Raw genomic sequence first — 24,891 nt, 5'->3', positions numbered from 1 at the left:
ACATCCTTAGTTCTGTATCACTTTGCATAGGTTTTTAACTTCTTTTACCATCTGTCCTTTGTTCAACAGATGCATTATTGCATTTCTGAATGTATTCATCTACATCACTTTAGAATTATTTAGGAATTAAGTGCTTTAAATTCATTTTGTCCTTGTACTAAATGTAACTTTCTTTCTCAGTTAGAGATGATAATTAGAAATAAAGAAGATTATGCTCCTAAATTTTAAAGGAATAAATTAATCCTTCTTGCTTAGGTCATTGAGTTGGAAAATCGGCTAAAATCTTTTGAGCAAAAGTCAAGAAAATTAAAAGAGGGGAATAAAAAATTAAAGAAAGAAAATGATTTCCTGAAATCCCATTTAAAACACTATCAAGAAGATTCTGAGGTGAGAGAAAAGGAGCTGGAGCACCTACTGAAGGTGAGTAAAGATGTAGAAAATGACAAAGGTGAACTTCAAGTCAAAATCACTGAGCTGGAGAGGGAAGTCACTACCCTGAGGAGACAAGTGGCAGAGGCCAAGGCTTTGAGAAACGACAGTGAAGAGGCGGTGAGTCCAGGAGAGACGCACCACCATCCCACGGACAAAGCTAAATCTGAGATGGTCACCAGAGAGGTGAGAGCCTGGCCCTGTGACTGCAAGACCACCACTACCAAGGTGAAATTTAAAGCTGCCAAGAAAAAGATCTCTGTGGGTCGCCACCACACGCTTCTCAATCACTCCATCAAGGTTATGAGCCACATTGAGAACCTCAGCAAGGACGGCTGGGAGGATGTGAGTGAAGGCAGGTAAGGCTCTCATTAACTTAGCTCTGTGGTGGGGACAGTGTGCATATGTAAAGCACTGGCAAATTGAGATTGAATTTCAACTACTGTCGATTTGGTATTCAGAAAAAATACTGTCAGAGCCTTTGAAATATCTTGGGAGGTCTTGTTCTGAGCTTATTGACTGAAATTTGCATGCAAAATTAGCCACAACTGCATGAGTATTTGAATAGGTGCCAGGAAACCCAAAAGAAGGCAATGCTTGATTTCTTCCAGTGATGCTATTTTCCTGCAGTCATGAGGCTTGAAATTGACAGTTTGGCAGGTTGATTTAATTTGCTGGCCCTTTGCATATTCACCACTGACAGCTAAGGATTCCCAAGCAAGCCTACTAAGTCGGTTTAGCTATCTTGTGACATGCCAACCTGGGAGGAGAAACATTTTTCCCCCTTAATTTAGTTAGATAAATTTTGAATGACCCATTTCAGCTTGTTACCAGATGTCTACAAGCTGTTTAACAGCCTTTAAATTAAGAACCATCTTCACTAATTATTTCATGTGTGTATTACGGAAAGTCATTGTACAAACTTTAACTGGATGGAAGTTAAAATTTACTTAAGAGTTGCACAGATTTGTATTCTTGAGTCGTTTAGCCTCATTGTATATTAAGAAGCGAGTACTAGAAATCTGTACATTTCATGGCCTTACACAAGGCTGTACACTCATGTATTCATTTCAAGCACAGAGGCAAAGGAATGACTGCACATCTTATTTAGACCTGTGCAAATGTTCCCTGTTAGAGTTACTAACAATTTGTCCACTTCACCATGCTTTTAAAATTTTTGCCTTGTTTCATAATAGTATATACCTTCTCTGTTTATTTTCTCTAGTTTTGTTTTGTTTTCTCTAATCTCTTCTGCAGTATTCTATTTTAAATATTGAATGACTAGGGATATTTTTCTTATCTATAAACATAGAAATGAAAATGACCTTAAAACATAGGGAACTTCTGTGGGGGTCTGGTGGGGGAGGCGATACCTTCCTCACCCCCTTAAGTATTATGGCTTACTTTCCTATAACAGGAGACATATTAGAGAAAAAGTAGGTCTTTTATCTGAAGATTGTTAACTGGTTCCAATGTGCTGGTAAGTTTGGGAAACATTTTAAATGATTACAAAATGAAGTTCCTAGTCTTTAGACAGATAAAGAAACTAAAGAGGCATGTTTGTGGGGCAAGTGAGATAGCACACTGGGTAAAGCCTGTAACAAGCCTGATGACATGATTTTGATTCTTAGGACTATTGTGATAGAAGGAGAGACCCAACTCCTAAGACCTGGCCTCTGATTATTACACATGCATTGTGGCATTCGTGCACACATGTGTACATACACATAGAGAGAGATGGATGGAGGGAGGAAGTGAGGAAGGGAGGGAGGAAGGGAAGGAGGGAGGGAGGGGGAAAGGGAGGGAGAGGAAGAGAGAGAGACTTTTAAAAAATAAAAAATATTTATCAAGGCAAAGCCAGAGGATCAAATCTGTATTTTCTCTTTCTTTTAATTTTTTCCCAACTTCTTCTCTACTCTCAGAAGCAGTTGTAAACAAAATAGTACCCAACTCAAAATCCACTAAATATTTATCCATATCTTTGAGGAAAATCTCATGTCAACTGAAATCTGTACCTCAACAATATAATACCCCTGTACTTTTCATAATATATTGCTATAGCTTATTTATGTCTGAGTCTACATATATTGATAAATATATAAAAGTTAGGTAATATATTCAATTTCAATTTCATCATATCAATGCATGTTCATAAAGCCATATATTTTGAAGAAGTATCACTAAATTTTTAAATATAAGAATATCATCTAGTGTTCTCATTGTTGTCTAAGTTCTCTGGGATTGTGGTTTGTAGGCTGGTTTTCTTTGCTAAGAGAGACTTACACAGATCTAATCTACATGGGAAGTAGAAAAAAGACAAGATCTCCTGAGTAAATTGGGAGCATGGGGACCTTGGGAGAGGGTTGAAGAGGGGAGGGGAGAAGCAGGGAGGGGAGCAGACAAAAATGTAGAGATCAATAAAACAAAAAGAAAAAGAAAAAAAAAGAATAAGTTGTTCAGCAGTGTAACTCATTTTGGCCCAGCGATGTTGTTACACTTCCTGCTTGGCAGAACAATCTCAGAAATCTAAATTTAGCTTCAAAGACCTCTCAGACATTCGAAATCATGCAGTGGAACGTCACAGATATTCAAAAGAGTCTATTTCTTCTTGTTTTCTGTGGTACTTAGTTTTTGGTCAACTTGACACAGGGTAGAGTTATCAGGAAGTACCTTGGTTGAAGAAATGCTTCTGTCAGATTGCTGGTAGGCATGTCAGTTTTGTAGGGTATTATGTTGATTAATAGGGCATTATGTTGATTAAAGACTGATGTAGCCAACTTACTGAGGGCAGTGCCACACTTGGGCACATGGTTCCAGGATATAAAAGACAGCAGGTTGAGCAAACTGTGGGGAGTACTCCTCCATAGCCTTTGCTTCAGTTCCTGTCAGGTTCCTGTGCTAACTTCTCTCAACAAAGAAGTGTGACCTGAGAGCAGCAAGGTGACGGAAATCCCTTTTTCCAAAGTTGCTTTTGGTCATGGTGTTTTATCTCATGGTATTTATCTCAGTAGAAACCCTGAGACATATAATGTAAGAAGATTATTTGGATACTAAGAAAAATAGAACTTAGTCATATGTATGTAGTATACAATAACATTATATAATCATCACCTGTTATTTATTTCTCACAGTTTATAAGATTATGTTTATTCTTGTTGATTTTGCATGATAAAACAGTCTGACCAAAAACAGCTTCAGGAAAGAAAGGGGTTATATGGTTGATCCTTCTGGTCACAGCCCAGCGTTGAAGGATATCACAGCAAGAACTTCAAGACCTGAAGTAGAGACCGAAGATCAGTGTTGCCTCAGCTTTCTTACTGACTCATGCTTAGCCAGCTGTCTTATAGCTGTCTAGGGTCCACCTGCCTACGGATGTGACTGTCCTTAATGACTTGGGTTCTCCCCCCTCCATAATCAAGAAAATATCTCACAGACAAAACCACGGGCCAGTCTGATGGAGGCAGTTTTTCAGTTGAGGTTCCCTCTTCCCAAGTGACTCCAGGTTGTATCAAGTTGACTGTATGAACTGTGTTCATTCAGTAATAATGAGAGAAAAAAAGGAGATGGTCATCACCAGACTCAGAAAGGCAAGGACTGTTTCCTAACATGTGAAATAAGGATTGAAATATAAAAGTCCCTCTGACATGAAAGTATAATAGGGAATATGAGAGGCAATGAAGAGGTTTATAGACAGGGAGCAGGGTAAAGGAGAGGGTAATAGGGGAAAGACAAAATGTTTTATTTCATGTGTCATGTATATTTATATATAAATTATTGTTTAGATATATATGTTGTGTGTGCCAGATGAAACTAAAAGCAAGACTATATGGAATATAGAAGGCAGAAAGGAGACTATTTGGGGAGTATAAAAAGATCAATGAGGAGACAGCAGGAGGGATAAGGTGACAGTGTGGCCTTGTTGAAGGTAGTGTGTCAGTGAGAGTGGACATTTGAGGTTTCAAAAGCCCATTACATTCTCAGTTAGCCTTCTCATACCCCCCACCTCGTGGTTGTAGTCTCTACATGTAATCTTGCAGCTACTGCTCCAGCACCATGTTGCCTGCTGCCTCCTGCTACCATGGTCCCTGCCTCAGCTTCTGAACTGTAAGCAAGTCCTGAATCTTGGGGTCCTGTGTGTTCAGTTCATACAGCATACCATCAAGCAGTTCAGGCAAGAGCAGTTTCCTGTCCAAATGACTAGCCTTGTCACATTGAAGGCAAATTCTGTAACAAGTTTCTTCAATGCCCATCAACCTCTCTGAAGTAAATGGTTCTGTAAGAAGCAGACATACCTCATTGTCGAGAAAAGTCTGTTACTGAAATATTTTAAAAGCCATATTCTGTAGGTCTTTGAAATATTTGAAGAATACTTACCCATCTGAAATATATCTCTGTACATCTAGAAAACCTAACGTGACTATAAGTTTGACTATTATAAATGACTATCTTTTAATGTGTATTTCTTAATTATACATTACGTTTTTAAATGAGTTGCATAAGCATAATACCTTAAATGAGCAGAAATACATATACACAGTGTAACAAATTGACCTTAAATTTGTATCAATAGACCAAAGTTCATACCACTGTAAATTATTCATTTCTAAATCATATCCCTTTTAAATGAAAACAAACATTATAAACAATCATTTTGGGAATTTGAGTGTTGTTTTCTCCAAACTGCTTCCTGCTGATGGGTGAAGTATTTTTAGGGTTCACAGAGACCTTTCAGGGGTCTTGTTTCATAAAACCTCATTAATCTTGAAGGAAATCACAGGTTCTTATCTTATGTGGAAACAAAGACAGAACCTCTTTTCCAAAGCAATATACCTTAGACCCAAATTTTGAAGTCAAGATACCTTTATTTGGTTTAACTTAGCAGCCCCCAAAATCAAATGTCTCTGTGAAGTGAACTCATTAACAGTCAAAAAACTTAAAAACAATGCAATAATATACATAATCCAGATTCTATGGGTATTTTCCAACTTTGCATGGCTTTATATTTACTATATTAGTTTTAAATATTTTATTCTCTTTATTTTCTTAATCTATGACTGTCTGTAGTCTTGTCTATATTCTTTTTCCTCTCTACATATTTTCTTAAAACACACTGTGATTCACTCAAAGATTTTTTTTTTTTAGTCTGAATCTGTTTTTATTGTGTATCTGAATCATTTTCTGACCAGGTGTGATTTAAAAAAAAAAAATGTTAAACAGGCGTGGGTAGGACCAACTCTGCAGCCCTGCCTGTTCTCTCTGCCTTGTCCAAGGTAGTGGAGGTACATTGACCACCTCTGAGAGCCATGCTCACCAGGCCAGCTCCAGGGACACAGCAAGTCTCTGTAGCCATTAAGCAACTAGTAGCACGCTACTCACAAACCCCATTCAAGTGCAGGACCTCCCCAAAGAGCCAGAGTTAGTGCTGCCAGCATGAACCAAGAAGCGATTTCTTAAAGAAGCTATGTAGTTTTTGCTGCTAATGCTGAGACAGGAAGCCTTCTCTTAAAGGAACCATGCTTCTGCTCACTGCCAGCAAACAGAGCCTATGTAAAAAAAAAAAAAATGTGGCTACCAAGAAACTGCACTTGGCTCCTATTTTAGTGTGTAGAAGCTTACCCCCTCTCTCTCCCAAACTTTTTTAGGTCTTATGTGGATCCATGCACCATACAGTGGGTGCCATTTGTAATCTGAGACTACTCATTCATTTCCCTGCCTCCCAGAGCTGAATAATCACACAGAAACAATATTAATTACAACAATGTTTGGCCTATTAGCTCAGATTTCTTATTAACTAACTCTTACATCTTAAATTAACCAATTTTATTAATTGATGTATCACTATGAGGCTGTAGCTTACTAGTAAGGTTCCAGCATCTGTCTCCTTTGGCAGCTACATGACATCTCTTTGACTCCACCTACTTTCTCTATATATCTCTGTTTCTATTTCCTGCCAGGCTTTATTCTGCCCTGCCATAGGCTAAAACAACTTCTTTATTAACCAATGATAATAAAACATATTCACAGCATTCAAAGGAGAATCCCACATAAAATATACTTAATTAATATTTTTTTTATTTCATTGATAGCAATGCATAGTTTCAAAAATAAATCTTATAGGTTAAAGTTGTCCTCTATCAACTTTTAACCAAGTAACATCCTGGAGATTCTGTTTCTCATCATTTTGATCTTGTGCTTAGTAGTTTGAGAATTGTAATGGCTTATTTTTGTTGTCAGCCTGATATGTGAGTAGGGACCTCACTTGAGAAATTGCCTCTACCACATAATCCTGTGGGCATGTCTGTGAGCCATTTTATTGAATTGTAATTATTATAAGAGACCTCATTCCACTGAGGGTGGTACCATCGTGGGGCAGATGGGCCTAGGTTATGTAAGGAAGGTGGCTGAATGTGAGCCTGGAAACAAGCCAGTAATCAGGAGTCCCCCATGATTTTGAGTCCAGGCTCCTTCCTTGAGTTCCTTGGCTTCCCTCAATGGTAGACTGTTATCTATAACCTGAAAGAAATGTTTTCCTCCCCCAGATTGGTATTGGTCATTCTGTTTATTCCAACAACAGAAAAAGAAGGATCCTATTTCTCAAGGCAGAGTAACTTTCCCTTGGGAATCCCATTGCTGTTTGTGGAGGCAGTAGCTAGGACTGTTTCCACTTAGCTCCGCAGTCCATTGCATTAACAGTCAGGAGAGAGACACCATGTTAGTCACATCTATTACCCTAAATGAGATGGAACTAGACCATGTCTGGAAATCAGAAGATTGGCAATACCCGTCACTACTCTTGTGTCAAAGCATTTTTTTATTCCTTATTTCCAAAATTTTATACCTCATCATTTTCTAAAGTATCTTGTTTTTTCTGTATGACCATAATCAACAAATGCAAAGGGCAGCTGTCAATCCTTGCCTCATTTGATCTGTCACCACCTTCTGATAGAGTTGACTTTGCCTTGCTCTGCTTTGTATGTGGCAATCACTGACAGAGCCACCTCACCATCAATGACATTCAAGACTGTGCTATTTATTGTTTTCTTCTCCCTTTTTTTCTCCCATTTCTTTGTTTTTAGGAGTTTAAATCCTTGGATATCTTCTTTTTTCTTAGTTTACATTCTTTTCTGATTTCATAGCATTTGTTAATACAATCCTTAAATACTTTATTAATGTCATTGCAGCCACCCCAAAATTTAAATAAATGTAGAGACTTCTCTCCTGAATTTAAGATTAATTAAGTTAAAAGTCAGCTTAATATTATATTTTGTGTCTGATTTCCTAAATCGCACTCCCAAGCTAGCCCACACAGAATCCCTTCCTAAATAGCAACAATTCTTTCACTTATTCTGAACAAAACCTTGGAATCATCTTTGAGTAAGTCATTCCCAACCTCCAATCAATTGGGAAATTATCATGGGTTTCTTCTAAAAACACTCTTTGACTATCCTCATCACTTCTGTTGTTACAACCCTGACATGCATTTCATCATTTGTCAAGTTTCCTAACCAAGGAGTTCTCATCTGTCTGGTCACAGTGAACTGTATTTCTTCCTGTTGGTCAGGGACACCTGTTTCAGCTGTACCTTACCTTCTGTGTGGCATGAATTTCTTAGCCATCCATGTACTTTGCCTTTTCTCTAAGACTTCCCTAAGATCATTCTGTTCCAGATTATTACCCTGTCCTCATTTTACATCTTGGACTCCGGATTTCTTCCTCTTCCTCTGCATAGTTTGTTTTCCAATGGCTTTCGTTCCCTTATAGCACACTGCATAACGTTTCAAATGTATTGTGTTTAGTATCTGCTTTTTCCTGGCTCTAGGATGGCTAGAGTAGGCTTTCAGGGTCTAATGATTGTAGAACTTTGTCATCAGTGAGTGTATCCTGCATGCATGAAACAATGCGTACACTGATTAATTTTTTTGATAATGAGAAAATGGAAGGAAAATAAGAACAAAACACTGCCCCATCTCTAAAGCCACTCTACCTCAAAGAGATATTTTTGATTGAATCTATCACTAAATATATGACTAAATATAATAATCATGCCACTTTCCCCATTTTAGACATTGCATGTTGAATTCTTGCTAATTTTTCGACATATGGAAGGGAGGGGGAAATTACAAATAGAAATATCCATGTTAATAAAATGACAGAATATATAAGTATATTGAATCTACTATTCTTATTAAAACATGTTGAGTTTCAGAATATTGAAAGAATTTATAAATTTGGTATGTTGCTATTCTGACATTTAAAAATAAAGCAGAAAGAAGTTGTTTAAATCAAACCTAAGTAAAGTATCAAACATTATAAAAGAGCCATTCATAAATGTTTTAAAATGAAGATCTGGGGCTGCAAAGATGACTGAGTCAGACAGGAAACAACCTTTACACAAATCCTTATCCCTAGCACCCACGAAAAGGCATGTTTTATGACACATAGCTATCTCTTTCATGGCGGGGGATGTTGATGTAGAGACATGTAAATGCTGGAGCTCACTGACCACAGAGTTTATGTAATTGTTGATTTCTGGGCTCAATGAGAGAACTTGTATCTAACAAGGTTAAGAGCAGCTGAGGAAAATACAGGATATAAACTTCAGACCTCCACAGGCATACACACACATGCATTCATGTGTATGCACACACAAGCATGTACTCAGACATATCCTACACACACACACACACACACACACACACACACCTATTTCTGTAAGTCTTCATGGGTTTCTTAAAGGCAATTGTTATCAAGCTAACTTGTCCTTTTCTCTACCTTCACACGTAAGTCTGAACCATAACTAAGTGCTCTACCCCTTACCTGCTTCCCAACTCACATCTTACATTATTTTAGAGCACTATTACACTAACAGTGTGTCTGAATCCTAACAAAGCATGCTTATCAATATTATCATTAAAATAGCACCCAAAAATCTGAAAACAGATATAAATATAAGGGTAGAAAATACTTTACAATGTAGAATCATGAGTCCCAATGATCTCAGCAGATGAGGAACATACAGTTATACAGAAGTCTAGAGAGCAAGTTAATTGAGTACAAAATGCTAGTTGTTTAGCTACTGTTGAAAAAATAATATATTTAATAGTGTATATGTAGAAATACTGTATGAGTATTTTAGAATGGACATGTCAGAGAGACTTTCACAATTTTAGCCTCCCAAAGTTCTTCTAAATAACCCTTAGTGGACAGTTCTTAGGACATGAACTTGAATTCTCGTTACATTACATCAGCATAAGCTTGAGCATGTGCTGGATTGACCAAGGCAGTAAAGGACCTCAAAATCATTTTGATTACGAAAATTAGAATAAACCTTGACTTTTTTCCCCTAAAGATGTCTCAAGGAGTATGTATCTATGTGAAAATAGTTCAGATATATCCATGTGAAAGTTTTATGTCCCTTTCAACTTTAAAACTTGTCTGTTTTTAAAATAATAAAATTTAATAGTAGCTCCATATGGTACTGAGTTATGTCTTCGTTCAAGTCTCTGATATGCTGCCAGCATATTCCACCTGCACCCCTCACTCCTTGTTGTTTTTCTAAACATTTTCACTCCTTCTGTTTCAGTCACTGCTCCATTGCTGTGAAGAGACCACATGACCAGAATTACGTTCATATAGGAAAGCATTTAATCAGGGGTTGCTTACAGTTTTGGAGGCTATCATCATGGCAGAGAGTATGGCAACATACAGGCATGCATGGTGCTGGAGAAGAAGCTGAGAGCCTTACATTCTGATCCTTAGGCAGCAGGCAGAGAGAGACGGGGGCTGGCATGGGCTTTGAGGTTTCAAAGCCCACCTTCAGTGGCGCACTTCCTCCAACAAGGCCACACCTGCTCCAACAGGGCGACCCGTCCTAGTATTTCTAACCAAACAGTTCTGCTCCCTGCTGACTGGACATTCAAATATATGAGCCTATGTGCATCATTCTTATTCAAACCACCACATCTGCTATCATATCAGATGACTTTTATATATCTGTATAAAACCTTACTTGTGAATAAGGGAAAACATGAGATTTGCCTTTTTGAGAATGACTTTATCACTTAGTGGTTGTCTCCAGTTGCATCCATTTTCTTTCAAATAATGTAACTTCATTCTTCCTGGTGGAAACATTCCACTGTGTCCTTTATATCACACACATCATCTTCGTCCATTCCTGTGTTGATGGACACTCAGTTTGCTGCCATAGCTTAGCTACTGTGAGTAGTGCTCCAGTAACATTGTACAAATATCTCTTTGGCCTATTGGCTTGAAGTCCTTTGGGTAGGTACCCAAGAATGGTCAAGATGGATCACAGGAGAGATCTAGTTTTATTTTTTGAACTTTTATGCTGATTTCTACAATGGTTTTTCTAGTTTTCAATCTCATAGTCTTACATGAGAGTTCTCTTTTGCTGACATCCTTGCCAGAGCTTGCTGTTATTCATTTTTGTAATGACTTCTGGTCTGTCTGGAGTGAGAGGGCCTCTTAATGTAGTTTTAATTTGCATGTCTGTGATGGCAGTAAATGACCTTCAAAATGTCTAATCTCTTCATGGCTTAATTTGTTTTTCTCTTGGACACATCACTACTAGTGAGTGTACTGTGTATCTTATTTATTCTTATTTGGATCCATTTTCCAAATCGTTAGGATGACACGAGTTACAAGGCAGTGTTTTCAGATTATTCCCTATTTTATATGCTTACCACTGTAACCCTTGTTACAGAACTCCCTGGTTCATAGTGGATGTGCGATTTCAATCATAGGAAATGAAACTATAACCCATGGTAGAAGCTCAAGAGACAAAAATTTTATGCCTGTGAGAAACTATTTCTGTTAAAAAAAATAATTAAACTCTGTGTGCCCTGGCCCAGAAACTGAGAGTGAGGCAGCATGTGCTTCCAGAGCTGGCTCTCCACAGAAGCCTGTGGGAATTCTACCAGGGATGGAGCCAGTTACCTAGTTTCTTGATGAAATTCTTTAAGTCTGTAAAGAAGTTTAAATGGATTAAATGTTGAGAACCAATGAGTGCCTAAATTAGGCTTCTATCTTTGTATATGATCTATGCCATTTGGCCACCATATGCAGAGAAGTGCATATGCAAGCATATCTTGTTGGGATTTGTAGCCTCATTACCCCCCCCCCCCCGCTTTTGTTTTAATTTGAAGCAGTGATTCTGAAACACAAATGTCTCAAAATTTGGGAACAATTATTGTGGAAACATCCCAGAAAATAAGCCCTATAGAAGATGGTGGAGACCAGAAAGAAACTGATCCAACCGAAGATAGCTGTGCTCAACAAAGGGAAATGCAGACATGCTCCCACGAGGATGGCAAAGCCCTGAAGGTATGCTAGAGCTTAGCTTAGTTCTACCCTGTGTCCTTAACCTCATCTGACTCAGATCGTTACATGCGCCATTGAATAAATTTGAATCCCTACAGTTATGTCTTCTTGAAAATACATAGTAAAAATACTTTTGAATCATTTTCAGAACCACTTTGCTATATTTGCAAGATAAAATGAAAATAGACATTATGCTTATAAATCTTAAGATATTCTTGTCTCAGACAGAGGAAAGAATGAAAAACTAATAGTAAGCTTATAATTCTTTTTAAGAAAATTAAATATAGCAAAGAAATTTATGATTTTGTCTGCTTAAATAAAGTTATCTATTCTTACTATGCTACTGCTACTTGACTGATGACAAATAGGTAGTTTCCTATAGAAATTACTATTTGGGGCTGAGGCCGGAGAATCAAGAGCAGTCTAGTTTACAGTGAGAGACCCTTAAAATATTTTTTGGTGGTGCTATTTTTTGTGTGTATTACTTGATGGACTGTTTTGTTCAGTTGTAACTATACGTGGGTAGCCTAATGAGTTCGGAAACAAGAAACTCAAGTTCTCATTGACATGCAAGCAAATGTAAACCCTTTTGGTTAAATCTACACTTGATTTTAACAGAAAATAAATAACAAAATTGTAGCCAGTGTATTTGGAAAATATTGGACTCTGTCACCAACCCCTGGAACTAACTTTAATTTTGTCACTTTTTTTTTTTTTTTTTTTTTTTTTTGAGGTTTGATTAAGTTTCCTTTCTGGAGCATTATGAAGTGAGGTCATGGAAAGCCTGGCTTCTCTCACTCATTCATTTTCATTCCTGTAAATAATATTTCATTGTCTGAACATGCCACACATTGTCAATTACACTGTTGGAATTTGAACAACAAATTGGCTTACCTTCAGATTTCCTGCAAATAATGTTGCAATGAATATTCTTGTGTATTTCATTCGTTGAATAAATGTGACCATTTCTATAGTAAAAACTGAAACATGAATTATTGCTCCATGGCTAGTAAGTTTCTGAGATTGTGGTTAACACTTTTTACTTTATTATGTATGGAACCACTTTTCTGTACACCTCAGGTGGTAATGGAAATCTCATCACTTGGTATGTTAGACATTCTCATTTCAGCCACCTCTGTTTATTTTGAGGTTCATCACTGAGGGTTTTCTGTGATTACCAAGGTATTGAGCCTTTTCTTTGTGGTTATTGACCATTTGTAATTCTTTGTAAACTGCCTTTTCATGTCTGTCTATTTTATAAGCTAATTATCTATATTTTTTATACATAGATTACACCAGGTATGGGATCTTACTATATATATATGTATATATATATGAATATATCATATATATGAGTGCATGTATATACATGTATGTGTGTATGTTTGTAAAATAGACTCCCTCTTCATTATATATATATAATCTTTTTCTATGCCTTTTGTCCTAGTAGATGGTGCCTTTAAAATAATAATGTATTAATTCTAATATGAATCAATTTATCAATTTTATCCTTATATAGATAGGAAGATAGATATAAACTAATACAAACTTGCTATAATTCTAATTCCAAACAGGTCCGATGACGTGGGATGGGTATGTAAAGTCAGCCCAGCAAAGAAACTCTGACCATGTATTTTAGTCACTGAGATACCTGCAACCTATAAACTGTAATAAATAAAGATGATAAAAGTCCCTAATTACACCATGCTCTTTCCGTCCAGAGGATGAAGAAAGGGTTAGCCTTGCAAGACAGAAAACTTTATGTAATTGTTACCTTTTATCAGCCAAACACCATGAAAAATACAACTCCACTTCTGTCTCTACTTCCCGTGTTAAAGGCCTGTTGGGTACCAAGATGCTCTTGCCGATTATAAGGATGCAGCTCTTACATCTCCTCCTCCTATCTGAGTACAGTATTAGAGGATCACAGAGGAGCCTTGACTGCTTCTTCATTTCACTGGAGACTACAGAGACTCCTGAACATCTGTGATTTCATGAGCCAAGCCCAGAGAAGAAGACTTTCATTACCTCACACCTAACAAGCCCCAAACCTCCTTGTCGTGTCACAGCAGGCCAAGTGGGAGCGTTAACAAGGCTCTCACTGTCCTCAGTTTCAGTAGTAAGAGCAGAGGCTCACGGGAGAGCCTGAACTTCCACCCTGTGCAGCAGTAATGATGTGCCCCTCTTCAACTATGGTGTCTCTAGAGACTGGGCTTCCATTCTCAACTCGTATAATTGATGTTTTGCCTCTTGTTTCAACACTGTTGAAACAAATGCAAATAATATCAAAAATGTAAATGCAAATAATATCAAAAGTCTCCACACACAGTGTCTCAACTATTCGGAGTACAAATGGAAATCATTCATCATATATAGAACCAATGATACTGCAGCTTATATAAGAAATATCAATCAACAAAAGACAAAATATATTAAAGCAGTTCTCATAAGTGCTTCACTGAGTAATCGTGGACAGGTTACAGCATGAAAAAAAAAAGCAGAGTCTATTAATAAAAAAAGAGTTCGTGCAAAGAAGTAAAGATATTGAAAAAGCCAAATAAGATTTAAAAACCTGAAACATAACTTGTTTTATTTGACCCACAGAGGTAGCATAAATCCTCATTGGTTCCATTATAACATGAGATGATACTATACCCTCAGAGGGTATTTTATCCATGCAATAAAATGCTGTGTAGAAGTAAATCTGCTTACTTTTTGGCATCTGATCCTTGATGAAGATGAAAGAATATTTCAATTAAAGAAGGATAGTCTTTTGGACAAATAGCAGGATCAGGTGGCTTTTCCTAAGAAAAAACAGGAATATATACCTAAATCTTAAATCTTATGCATAAGTTATGCATAACATAACATAAAAGTGTAACATTTAAGTTATAAAACTCATAGAAGGAAATCTAATAGAAAAATCTTCAGAACCTAGAGTTTGATGAAGAAAGAATTTTTAGACCTGATGCTAATCCAAGATCCATAAATTAGATTACATTAAAATTAACAACTTTCGCAAAGCAAAAGATCCTACTTAGAAAGTGAGACCACGTGACTGTTGCCCAGTATCTGATAAAAGTTAAGTTGTATAAAGAGCTCTCAAACTCTAGCCATAAAAGATAACAAGAATTCAGCTGGGAGTGGGCAAGGCATGAACAGACAGTTGACCCAAAAGGATACCTGGGTGGCCAATAGGTACCCAAGTTGTTCAGCATCACTACCCTTTCAGGAATTCAGGTTAGGATCACAAAGGACAGCACAATGAAAAGAATGACAACCCCAAGAGCTGACGTCAATGCAGACTGGGGCTCAGGCTTTGCTGGTGTGGTTCTGGAATGCAACAATGTAGCATTCCAGAAAATTCCTTGATAATTTCTGAAAAACTATACCTACCACTTATGCTACAACCCAGTTGTCACTTTTAGATACTAATCCCATGAAAATAAAGTGTTTACCAGAAGCAAGGGGATAAGAAGTCTTTGATTCCCTGGAACTGATGCCACACATGATACCCCCATTCAGCTCCCCAGAGGCAGGCTGGCTTAGAGCTCCCTGTGGAAGCCATGTTGGTCTGTATCTTGAGGTGATCATCTTGCCTTGGTCTTCCAGTTATGAACCACCTCTCACAGCATGAAACCAAGAAAAATATGTTGTTATCACTCTTTGAGGTTCATTTGCTATTAGCTTTTCATGTCTACATTCAAACAGACCAAGAGAAGCATCCAAACAAAGCTCCCGGATTACCAGAGACTGCTTCATTAAGTAGCCATGTTTTATTGCCGTTGCTTTATTCAACCTCCTTTTTTTTCTTTTTTACTCATTTTTATTGAGCTCTACATTTTTCTCTGTTCTCCTCCCTGATTTTTCCCTCCCCTTCAGGCCTCTCCCAAGGTCCCATGCTCCCAATTTACTCAGGAGATCTTGTCTTGTTCTACTCCCTGTGTAGATTAGATCTATGTACGTCTCTCTTAGGGTCCTCATTGCTGCCACTCCTCCTTTTAAGAACTGTCCTCAGGTAAAATTCTACTTCTTTTCAGTTGCTTTCATATCAATATCTTCTACCCGATAGTTCAACTTTAAATTTATTGTATATACTAAAATGTTAATTCAGGTGGATTTCTGAGAACATAATTTAGGAATCAGTTATAGAATTTTATTGCCCATACATTTTATTTACTTAAATATATTTTAAATGACATGTAAATTTGTTTAACATTGTCATTGTGTAGTAACCAATTTTTTTCTGAAACTTCAAATTTAGGATATTTCTCATTGTAAGAATACCAAGAAAATGGCTTTTCAAAAGAAGAGTAGAAGCGCACAGAAGAGTTTGCATGCAGTGGTCCCTGCCAGAGGTAAGAGTGTAATAAAAAGAAAGTAACAGTGTCTTTATCAATGTTATCTGATTTTGCAAATTATGAACAGTATTATCTTTATTTAGTTAACAGAGAAAAGTGCAAAAATATCCCTGCCCAAAAATCCAGTAGCAACACTATTTTATTACGAGAACGGATTATCTCCTTGCAGCAACAGAACAGTTTGCTTCATAATGCCAGGAAAGCAGCAGAGTCATCTGCTAAGGAATATAAAGAAGCCAACGAGAAACTCCTCCACCAACAGCAGGTATCTGAGCAGCGATTTCAGACCAGCAGGCAGACAATAAAGGTAAAGAGAATGTTAAGAATTATAATAAATATGCAGATCATAGATCATATGGATATTTTATTTTACATGAGGTTTTAGTTCCCATATCTGTTAGACATACGTACAAGTTTAAAAAAAAAATCTGAGGTGTTAATCTAGGTCCTATCACCTTAAATTGTCACATGATCCCTCGTGGAGTCACAGAACTACACGTGGGGGCCATGATCGATTTGGTGGCAGTAAAAGACTCATGTGAGCTCTGCTCATGTTGACTTAGAGAGCCGTATCCTCTGCTGTCCTTCATCCCCCTGATCCTTCCACTCTTCCTGCCTCCTCCGTATCCTCTGCTGTCCTTCATCCCCTGATCCTTCCACTCTTCCTGCCTCCTCCGTATCCTCTGCTGTCCTTCATCCCTCTGATCCTTCCACTCTTTCTGCCTCCTCCGTATCCTCTGGTGTCCTTCATCCCCCTGATCCTTCCACTCTTTCTGCCTCCTCCGTATCCTCTGCTGTCCTTCATCCCCCTGATCCTTCCACTCTTCCTGCCTCCTCCGTATCCTCTGGTGTCCTTCATCCCCCTGATCCTTCCACTCTTCCTGCCTCCTCCGTATCCTCTGCTGTCCTTCATCCCCCTGATCCTTCCACTCTTCCTGCCTCCTCCGTATCCTCTGGTGTCCTTCATCCCCCTGATCCTTCCACTCTTCCTGCCTCCTCCGTATCCTCTGCTGTCCTTCATCCCTCTGATCCTTCCACTCTTCCTGCCTCCTCCGTATCCTCTGGTGTCCTTCATCCCCCTGATCCTTCCACTCTTCCTGCCTCCTCCGTATCCTCTGGTGTCCTTCATCCCCCTGATCCTTCCACTCTTCCTGCCTCCTCCGTATCCTCTGCTGTCCTTCATCCCTCTGATCCTTCCACTCTTCCTGCCTCCTCCGTATCCTCTGCTGTCCTTCATCCCCCTGATCCCTCCACTCTTCCTGCCTCCTCCGTATCCTCTGGTGTCCTTCATCCCCCTGATCCCTCCACTCTTTCTGCCTCCTCCGTACCTCCTCCGTATCCTCTGCTGTCCTTCATCCCTCTGATCCTTCCACTCTTTCTGCCTCCTCTTCAGGGAGTTTCCTGAGCTCTGAGTGGAGGGATTTGATGGAGACATCCCATTTAGAGCTGAGTGTCCCAAGGTCTCTCATTCTATCCCCACAGGATTCTGTGTGTGTTTGTATGTGTGTTCGTGCACACGTGTGTGTGCCTTTATTTGGTGACTGTTGTTTTCTTTCTTAGTGTGTGGTTATATTTTGTTTTGTAAGAAAGAACTTCAAGTTAGATGAGTAGGGAGGGGGAGATGATATGGAAAGACAGGTGAGAGGAAGAGTATGATTAAAACATATTTATTTTAAAATAGTTTTAGATAATAAAAATACTATAAAAGACCCAAGCAACCTACTTCTAAAGCCAATCCTTATTTTAATAAAAATATGCAACAATTAGCAAAAACTAAAAATAAAAGATGTAAGCTCCAGTGCCTGGCCTGTCTGCCGCCATGTTCCACGCCATGATGTAATAGACTCTTAACCTCTGGAACAATGAGCCCCAAATTAAACATCTTCTTTTATAAGTTGCATGGTCATGACATTTTGTCACAGCAAATCCAAAATACTACAACAATAATATTTCTTAAAATTTAAGAATAGATGCTTCTAAACTAGGACCTGAAAAACAAAATTTTTACCCCAGGCTATTGCTGCTAAGAACTCAGTTTTAGCTATTTGAATGGCCACAGGATTCATATGCAGCCTTTGAGCGCAAGTATTGCAAATGTACATGGCTGCTTTTTTGTTTTAATGAACATTTTTATCTTCTCCATATTCTTGAAGAATTCTTGATTCCCCTACTCTGAGGCAGATAAATTCTGTAACAGCATAGTTAATTCTCAGACTTTTGGGACAGTCTTAAATAATGCAGTTCAATTTTTAGGATTTGAGTTTTTAAATTTGTGACATTTCTTATATTTCAATTATATTAACTAATTAATATTACATTGGCGTAATCAAAACTCAAATAAAAGACTATAGTGAAGTGAGAGATCCTGGAACATGGCCCAGTCAGCAAATGCCTTGGGATTTTAGGTTATTCCAGCATATAGACACCGCATCTCAAAATAGGCTAGCAAACCCTTGAATTATAAAAGCATCAGATTCTATGAACCTGCATTAAAATTTCACCTATTGTTTTGATATCTTTGTCAGTATTTCCTAAATGTATATTTTTGATAATTGTTTATATACCTTTTGTCTGAAAGGTTGGAATTGGTAAACTACTGGCCATTTTTTTCTGTCAGGAATTATAGGATTTTAAAAAGCCTCATTGTCCTTGGATAATCTTTGTTTAAGCCTCTAGTAATAAAAATGTAGAAAACAACTCTACGATTCTCATTGCTCACCCCCAAAGTTTCTTTTGCTTTACACCAGTAGATTGTGTGGTACACGGTTGTTGTAAGCTATTCAGTTTATATATGTCAGATTCTCTAGGGCCATGGCTTTTGTCAGATGAAGCATTTTTTATTTTGAGGCTGATGAAACACAGTGCGGTTATTGATCTGTGCATGACATAGCCTGTCTCTCTCCTGGCAGAGTGTAGCAACATTTATCCAGGAATTTGTGAAATGTCACTCGGATCATGTTCACAAGGTAAACTGTGCAAAATCCAGGATCTGAGCTCAGAATCCATGTGGAATTGGACGTGACTGTCTTGTTCCTATGTCCGATCTTCTAGATGAACTGAGTGATATTTGTTAACAGAATATCTGGGTCTGATTGTTAGGGACCATTATGATTACTTAGAACACTGTGTGCTAGAAAATCGTGCTTTTTATATTCTGTTCTCACTTTGGATTTTACAGCAGAAAATATACAAAAGAAAATACAGCCTGAATAGCATCAACTTAAAACTTAATTTTTGTTTGTGATGAAACTCTGAGAGACACTGCAATTATTTATTTACAGGAATATTTCTTCTCTGTAGTGATATACTTTTAAATACATTTGTCTCATTAAATTACCAATTTTCCTGGAAGGTGACAAATTAGAACATTTTTCTGACTATGAATTGTGATATTTAGCTGTACTTACTATTTTAGAATTTGTTTTCATCTTTATTTTGTTGAACAGGGGCTACATAAGATCCTTTGCCTGCACGCATATAGTGTACTTTGAGTATATCCACCCCATACCCAATACACACCCCATTCACAAGCCTTCTCTCTCCCATCCATGCCTCCTGCTTGTCCTCTTTGTTTCATAGGCATTTCACTCCTACTTTCAATCACTAAATATTGTTGTGTGTGTGTGTATGAATGAATGCTTTTATGTATGCTACATTTCATATTACAATAAAATTCTCAATAAGGAATAAAATATGATCCTTATTTCTCATTTAAGATACTAATATGAGAGTTGAATATGTGATCTGGGATTCCCCTCTCTGTATCCTGTGAATATGTTTTATTATCTTTGGTTAATAAAGAAGATACTTGGGCCTCTGGCAGTGCAGACAGAGTAGAGCAAGGCAGGAATTCCAAGCAGAGATAAAAGAGAAAAATAGGTGGAGTCAGAGAGATGCCATGTAGCTGCTGAAGGAGACAGACACTTGCCAAAACCTTACCAGTAACCATGAGCCTCATGATAAAATACAAAATAATAGAAATAGGTTAATTTAAGATGTAAGAGCTAACTAGAAATATGCTTAAGCTATTGGCCAAACAGTATTGTAATTAATATTGTTTCTGTGTGATGATTTTGGATCTGGGTGGCCAGGAAACACATATGCAGCCTCTGTCTATATCTTTCTGTGGTCTTTGATGGAGCTGCAAAACAGATAGTTATAGTTATATCATAACTAAGAAGTTATGGTAAAAGATAGATTAGATATAAAACTTTAGACTCACAAAGATAGGATAAATGATAGAGTATTTTCCTTAATTTGTCAAATGTAAATAGACTAAGTATTATAACTATAATTCTTGCTGGAGAACTGTTTTGTTTTATGTAATCTTGCTATGCTAAGGTTAAAACCCTCCTTTTTAATTAGACAGAAAACAGGAGGTGATGTGGGATTCCTGTCTGTATGCTGTGAATATGATTTATTGCCATTGGTTAATAAAGAAACTGTTTTGGCCAGTGACTTAGCCAAATAGAGAAAGGTGGGAATTCCAAGCAAATAGAGGAGGATAGAAGGTGGAGACAGGGAGATGCCATGTAGCCGCTGAAGGAGACAGATGCCCAGGAACCTTATTGGCAAACCACAAGCTTAGTGGTAAATATAAAATAATGTAAATGGGTTAGTTTAAGATAAAAGAGCTAGCCAGCAATATGCTTAAGTGACTGGCCAAGCAGTGTTGTAATTAATATAGTTTCTGTGTGATTATTTCAGGTCTGGGTGGCCAAGAAATGAACAAGCAGCCTCCATCTACAAATGTGTATCACAATTGAAGGAAATTATGATATGTATTTATACGTATTATTGTTATAGTTGTGCATATGTTCATATGTAAAGCACACGCATATGTAAAGATTATGGAGGGAGGAATCATTTTGCTATAATTCTTTAGTAAAGTTTTTGAAGGAGGTGGCATTTGGATTGAATAATTTTGAAAGTTGTGTGCATGGAGAAAACCATTAAAATAAAAGAAAACTTTAAAATGTCAAAAAGAGAAAGCAGTTTATTGAAAGTATTGAGTAATTCGATAGAGCTGCTTTTGAAATCATGTGAACCAATGTGGACATGAAGCTTGCTATATGGACCAGGCTAGAACTCACAGAGATCCTGCCTCTGCCTCTCGAATGCTGAAATAATAGGCATTTAACCTCATGCCCTATTTTATCTGTCTTCTATTAGAATTCTCTCCCCTTTTCTTTTTGATGTGTGTGTACATGTGTGTCAGTTTTTATGTGTATTTATGTGCCATGTGTATGCATGTATGTAGAAGCCACGAGTCATCTTCAGATATTTTTTTCTTGGGGTACTGCCTGCCTTGGTTTTTGTTGCAGGGAGAGCGGATGCTTTGTTTATCCTGGCCACCCGGCTAGTTTATACCCAAAATAATCACACAGAAATTGTATTAATTAAACACTGCCTGACCCATTTAGTTCTAGCCTCTTATTGGCTAACTCTTGCATCTTGATTTAAGCCATTTCTAATAATCTGTATGTCACCACGGGGTCATGGCTTACTGGAAAAGATTCAGCATATCTGACCTGGCAGCTCCATGGCGGCTTTCTCTCTGCCCTTCTTCCCAGCATTCAGTACTGTATACTCTGCCTACCTAAGTGATGCCCTATCAAAAGGCCAAGGCAGTTTCTTTATTCAACCAATGAAAGAAACACATAGACAGAAGAACCTCCTACACCAGGTTTTTAAGACAGACTCTCTCGCTGGTCTCAAACTTGCTGATAGACTAAGGCTTGCCATTGGCTGGTAAGTCCCAAGAATCCATCTATTTTCACCAGCCCCCAACCATTAAATCTTTCTCTTTTGTATGAGTTCTGGGGATTAAATTCAAGGTTCTACTTTTAAGACAATCACCGTACTGAGCTATAACTCTAGCCCTCCTTGGTGTTATCTAAAGTTCTTAGGTGTTTATGATGTACAAGTGAATACTAAGAAAACAACCTCAAAGAACTTAGACAACAATGAGCACACTAAGAGAGACTTACATAGATCTAATCTACATGGAAATTAGAAAAAGACAAGATCTCCTGAGTAAATTTGGAGCATGGGGACCTTGGGGGAGGGTTGAAAAGGGGAGGGTAGAGGCAGGGAGGGGAGCAGAGAAAAATGTAGAGCTCAATAAAAAAAATCAATAAAAAAGTATCTCATAAAAATAGAGACAGAGTATAAGCAATAAGATAGCATTTTGTAAATTTCAATAAAAATAAATAATAATCTACAGAATATTAATAAAAGTACAGTTCTATTTTCAAAGAGTTTTTATAGAGGTGTAACTCAGTTTGATGAAAGAGTATATCTAAGAAGTTAAGGGAAATACAAGCTCCAGGAGCCTAGCCCAGTGCTTGTCCATGGATCTCTGCATCTGCTTCTGTCAGCGACTGGATGGAAGTTCTGTGATGACAATTAGGGTAGTACTCATCTAAATATAGAAGAAGGTCAGTTCAGGTACCCTCTCCACTATTGCTAGGAGTCTTAGCTGGGGTCATCTTTGTGAATTCCTGGGAAGTTAGGTTTCTCTCTAACCCCATAATGGCTTCCTCTATCAAGATATCTCTTTCATTGCTGCCCCCTCCATCCTTCCCCCAACTTGGCCATCTTGAGCTCTTATGTTCGCATCCCCCACCCCTTCCCTTCTACTCCCCTTTCCAGTTTACTCAGGAGATCTCAACTATTTCCCTTTCCTGGGGTCCTCCATGTGTGTCCCACTTAGGGTCTTTCTTTTTACCTAGCTTCTTGAGTTGTGGATTTTATCCTGATTATCCTTTGCTTTATGTCTGATACCCACTTATGAGTGAGTTTACCGTTCGGGGTCTGGGTTATCTCACCCAGGATGCTTTTTTCTAGTTCCATCCATTTGCCTGCAGATTTTATTTTCTGCTGAGTAATACTCCACTGTGTACCATATATATGGTTAAGAGGCATCTAAGTTGTTTCTGGGTTCTGGCTATTAGAAATAATGCTGCTGTGAACATAGTTGACAGATGTTTTGTGGTATGATTGTACATCCTTTGAGTATATGCTTAGGTGTGATATTGCTGGGTCTTGAAGCAGATTGGATGAAGAGAGGGAGGAGCAAAGGGGGTGGTCAAAATCATGATTGGGAAACTCACAGAGACAGCTGACCCGAGCTAGCTGAAGTTCACGGACTCTGGACTGACAGCTGGGCATCCTGCATGGGACCAAACTAAGCCCTCTGAATGTGGGTAACAGTTATGTGACTTGATCTGTTGGGGGTAGGTCCTGGCAATGGGACCAGGACTCATCCTGGGTGCATGAAATAACTTTTTGGAACCTGTTCCCTATGGTGGGATACCTTGCTTGGCCTTATACAGGGGGTGGGCATTGGTCTTGCCTCAATGTGGTATACCAGACTTTGTTGACTCCCCTAGGGAGGCCTTACCACCTCTAAGAAGTGGATGGGAGTGGGATCGGGAGAGTTAGGAGGTAGGGGAAGAGGAGAGAGGGAAAACTGAGGATGGTATGTAAAATGAAAGACAAATTTAAATTAAAAAATAAGTTATTCAAAGATACTTTCCAGATTTCTAATTAAAGTGACTAGAGAACTGGTTGTCTAAGAATTATATTTTTTGACAGTAAAATACTGAAATATTGTGAGGTAAATGCCAAATTTTTGTATGAAATATAAAAAAACAGTGGAAAGAGAGAGAGAGAGAGAGAGAGAGAGAGAGAGAGAGAGAGAGAGAGAGAGAGAGAGAAAAGAAGAACCCATCTAGGACTAGAGACAGAGATAACTCAGTCAGTAAAATGCTTATCATGAAGGCATGAAGACCCAAGTTTATTCTCCAGAGCTCAAATAAAAAGCTAGACACACACATGCACATACACAAAATAAATAATTTTAAAAGTTAAAAATATAACTATAAAATTTGTTAATTCATATACAGTATATGAAATGAAGACTGTGACATGGATACATGAACTTTATGTGGGGAGATGGAAAAGCATAGAATTTGAGGAAAGTAGGGAATTCTGTAAGCATTTGAAATGGTTACTAATTATAAGGTAACTATCAGAATTTCTTTATATAAACCCTATGTAGCCACAAAGGAAATGAGAGACATGGCATATCATTACAGAAAATCAATGAGACAGCAGTAAAAAAACAACAGGGAAGAGGGAGCAAACAGATAACTGGTATGTGGGGACCACAGGGAAGGGATTTTGTCCTTATGTCACCCCAGTGCATGTCAGGTGTGCATTCTTGAAAATAGCTGCTCAGGAGGTAATCAGAGGAAAAAGCAAGAGGAAAAGAAAAACAAACAAAAACCTCCAAAAGACCTCAGTGAGCCATAGTGCGTGTGTGGTGTGATCTGAGTGAGCCATAGTGTGTGTGGTGACCTAAGTGAACCATAGTACATGTGTGGTGTGATCTGAGTGAGCCATAGTGCATGTGTGGTGTGATCTGAGTGAGCCATAGTGCGTGTGTTGTGTTGTCTGAGTGAGCCATAGTGCGTGTGTTGTGTTGTCTGAGTGAGTCAGAGTTTGCTTGTCCTTATTCATTGAATGACTCAACAGTAGACAAAAAAAAATTGTTAAACAGAAAATTCAGAATAGAAACCAAATTTAAAGATAAATGAAGCAATTTTTTTCTAAAAGTAATTTTTCATGAAATTTCTTAAGATAATACTTTGAAAAATATAGACTCCAACAAAACTTCATAAATTCTGCCTTGCTTTTTCCTTAGCTAGAACAAATTTACTATACTTTATACACTGAAAGGTATTTCTTTGCTAAT

The 24,891-nt window shown here is 37.9% G+C and overlaps 1 protein-coding gene across 7 annotated transcripts in view; it reads left to right on the top strand.

Annotated features, from left to right (window-relative positions):
* Cntln (centlein) overlaps positions 1 to 24,891 on the top strand; it is a 236,057-nt gene that overhangs the window by 155,443 nt on the left and 55,723 nt on the right. For 3 of the 7 annotated variants that reach the window (XM_057784199.1, XM_057784196.1, XM_057784194.1), the window contains 4 exons: positions 256 to 788; positions 11,595 to 11,772; positions 16,034 to 16,127; positions 16,214 to 16,437. In XM_057784199.1, the coding sequence (XP_057640182.1) occupies positions 256 to 788; positions 11,595 to 11,772; positions 16,034 to 16,127; positions 16,214 to 16,437 (1,029 nt within the window). Of the gene's footprint in view, positions 1 to 255; positions 789 to 11,594; positions 12,297 to 16,033; positions 16,128 to 16,197; positions 16,438 to 24,891 lie in introns of those variants that run through there. The other 4 variants (XM_057784198.1, XM_057784197.1, XM_057784200.1 and 1 more) reach the window with 3 other exon arrangements.

This window comes from Chionomys nivalis, chromosome 11 (genome assembly GCF_950005125.1).
Source record: "Chionomys nivalis chromosome 11, mChiNiv1.1, whole genome shotgun sequence".
Classification (NCBI taxonomy): Eukaryota; Metazoa; Chordata; class Mammalia; order Rodentia; family Cricetidae; genus Chionomys; species Chionomys nivalis.
Note: the sequence above shows the minus strand (reverse complement) of the source record. Positions and strands in the feature narration are given on the sequence as shown.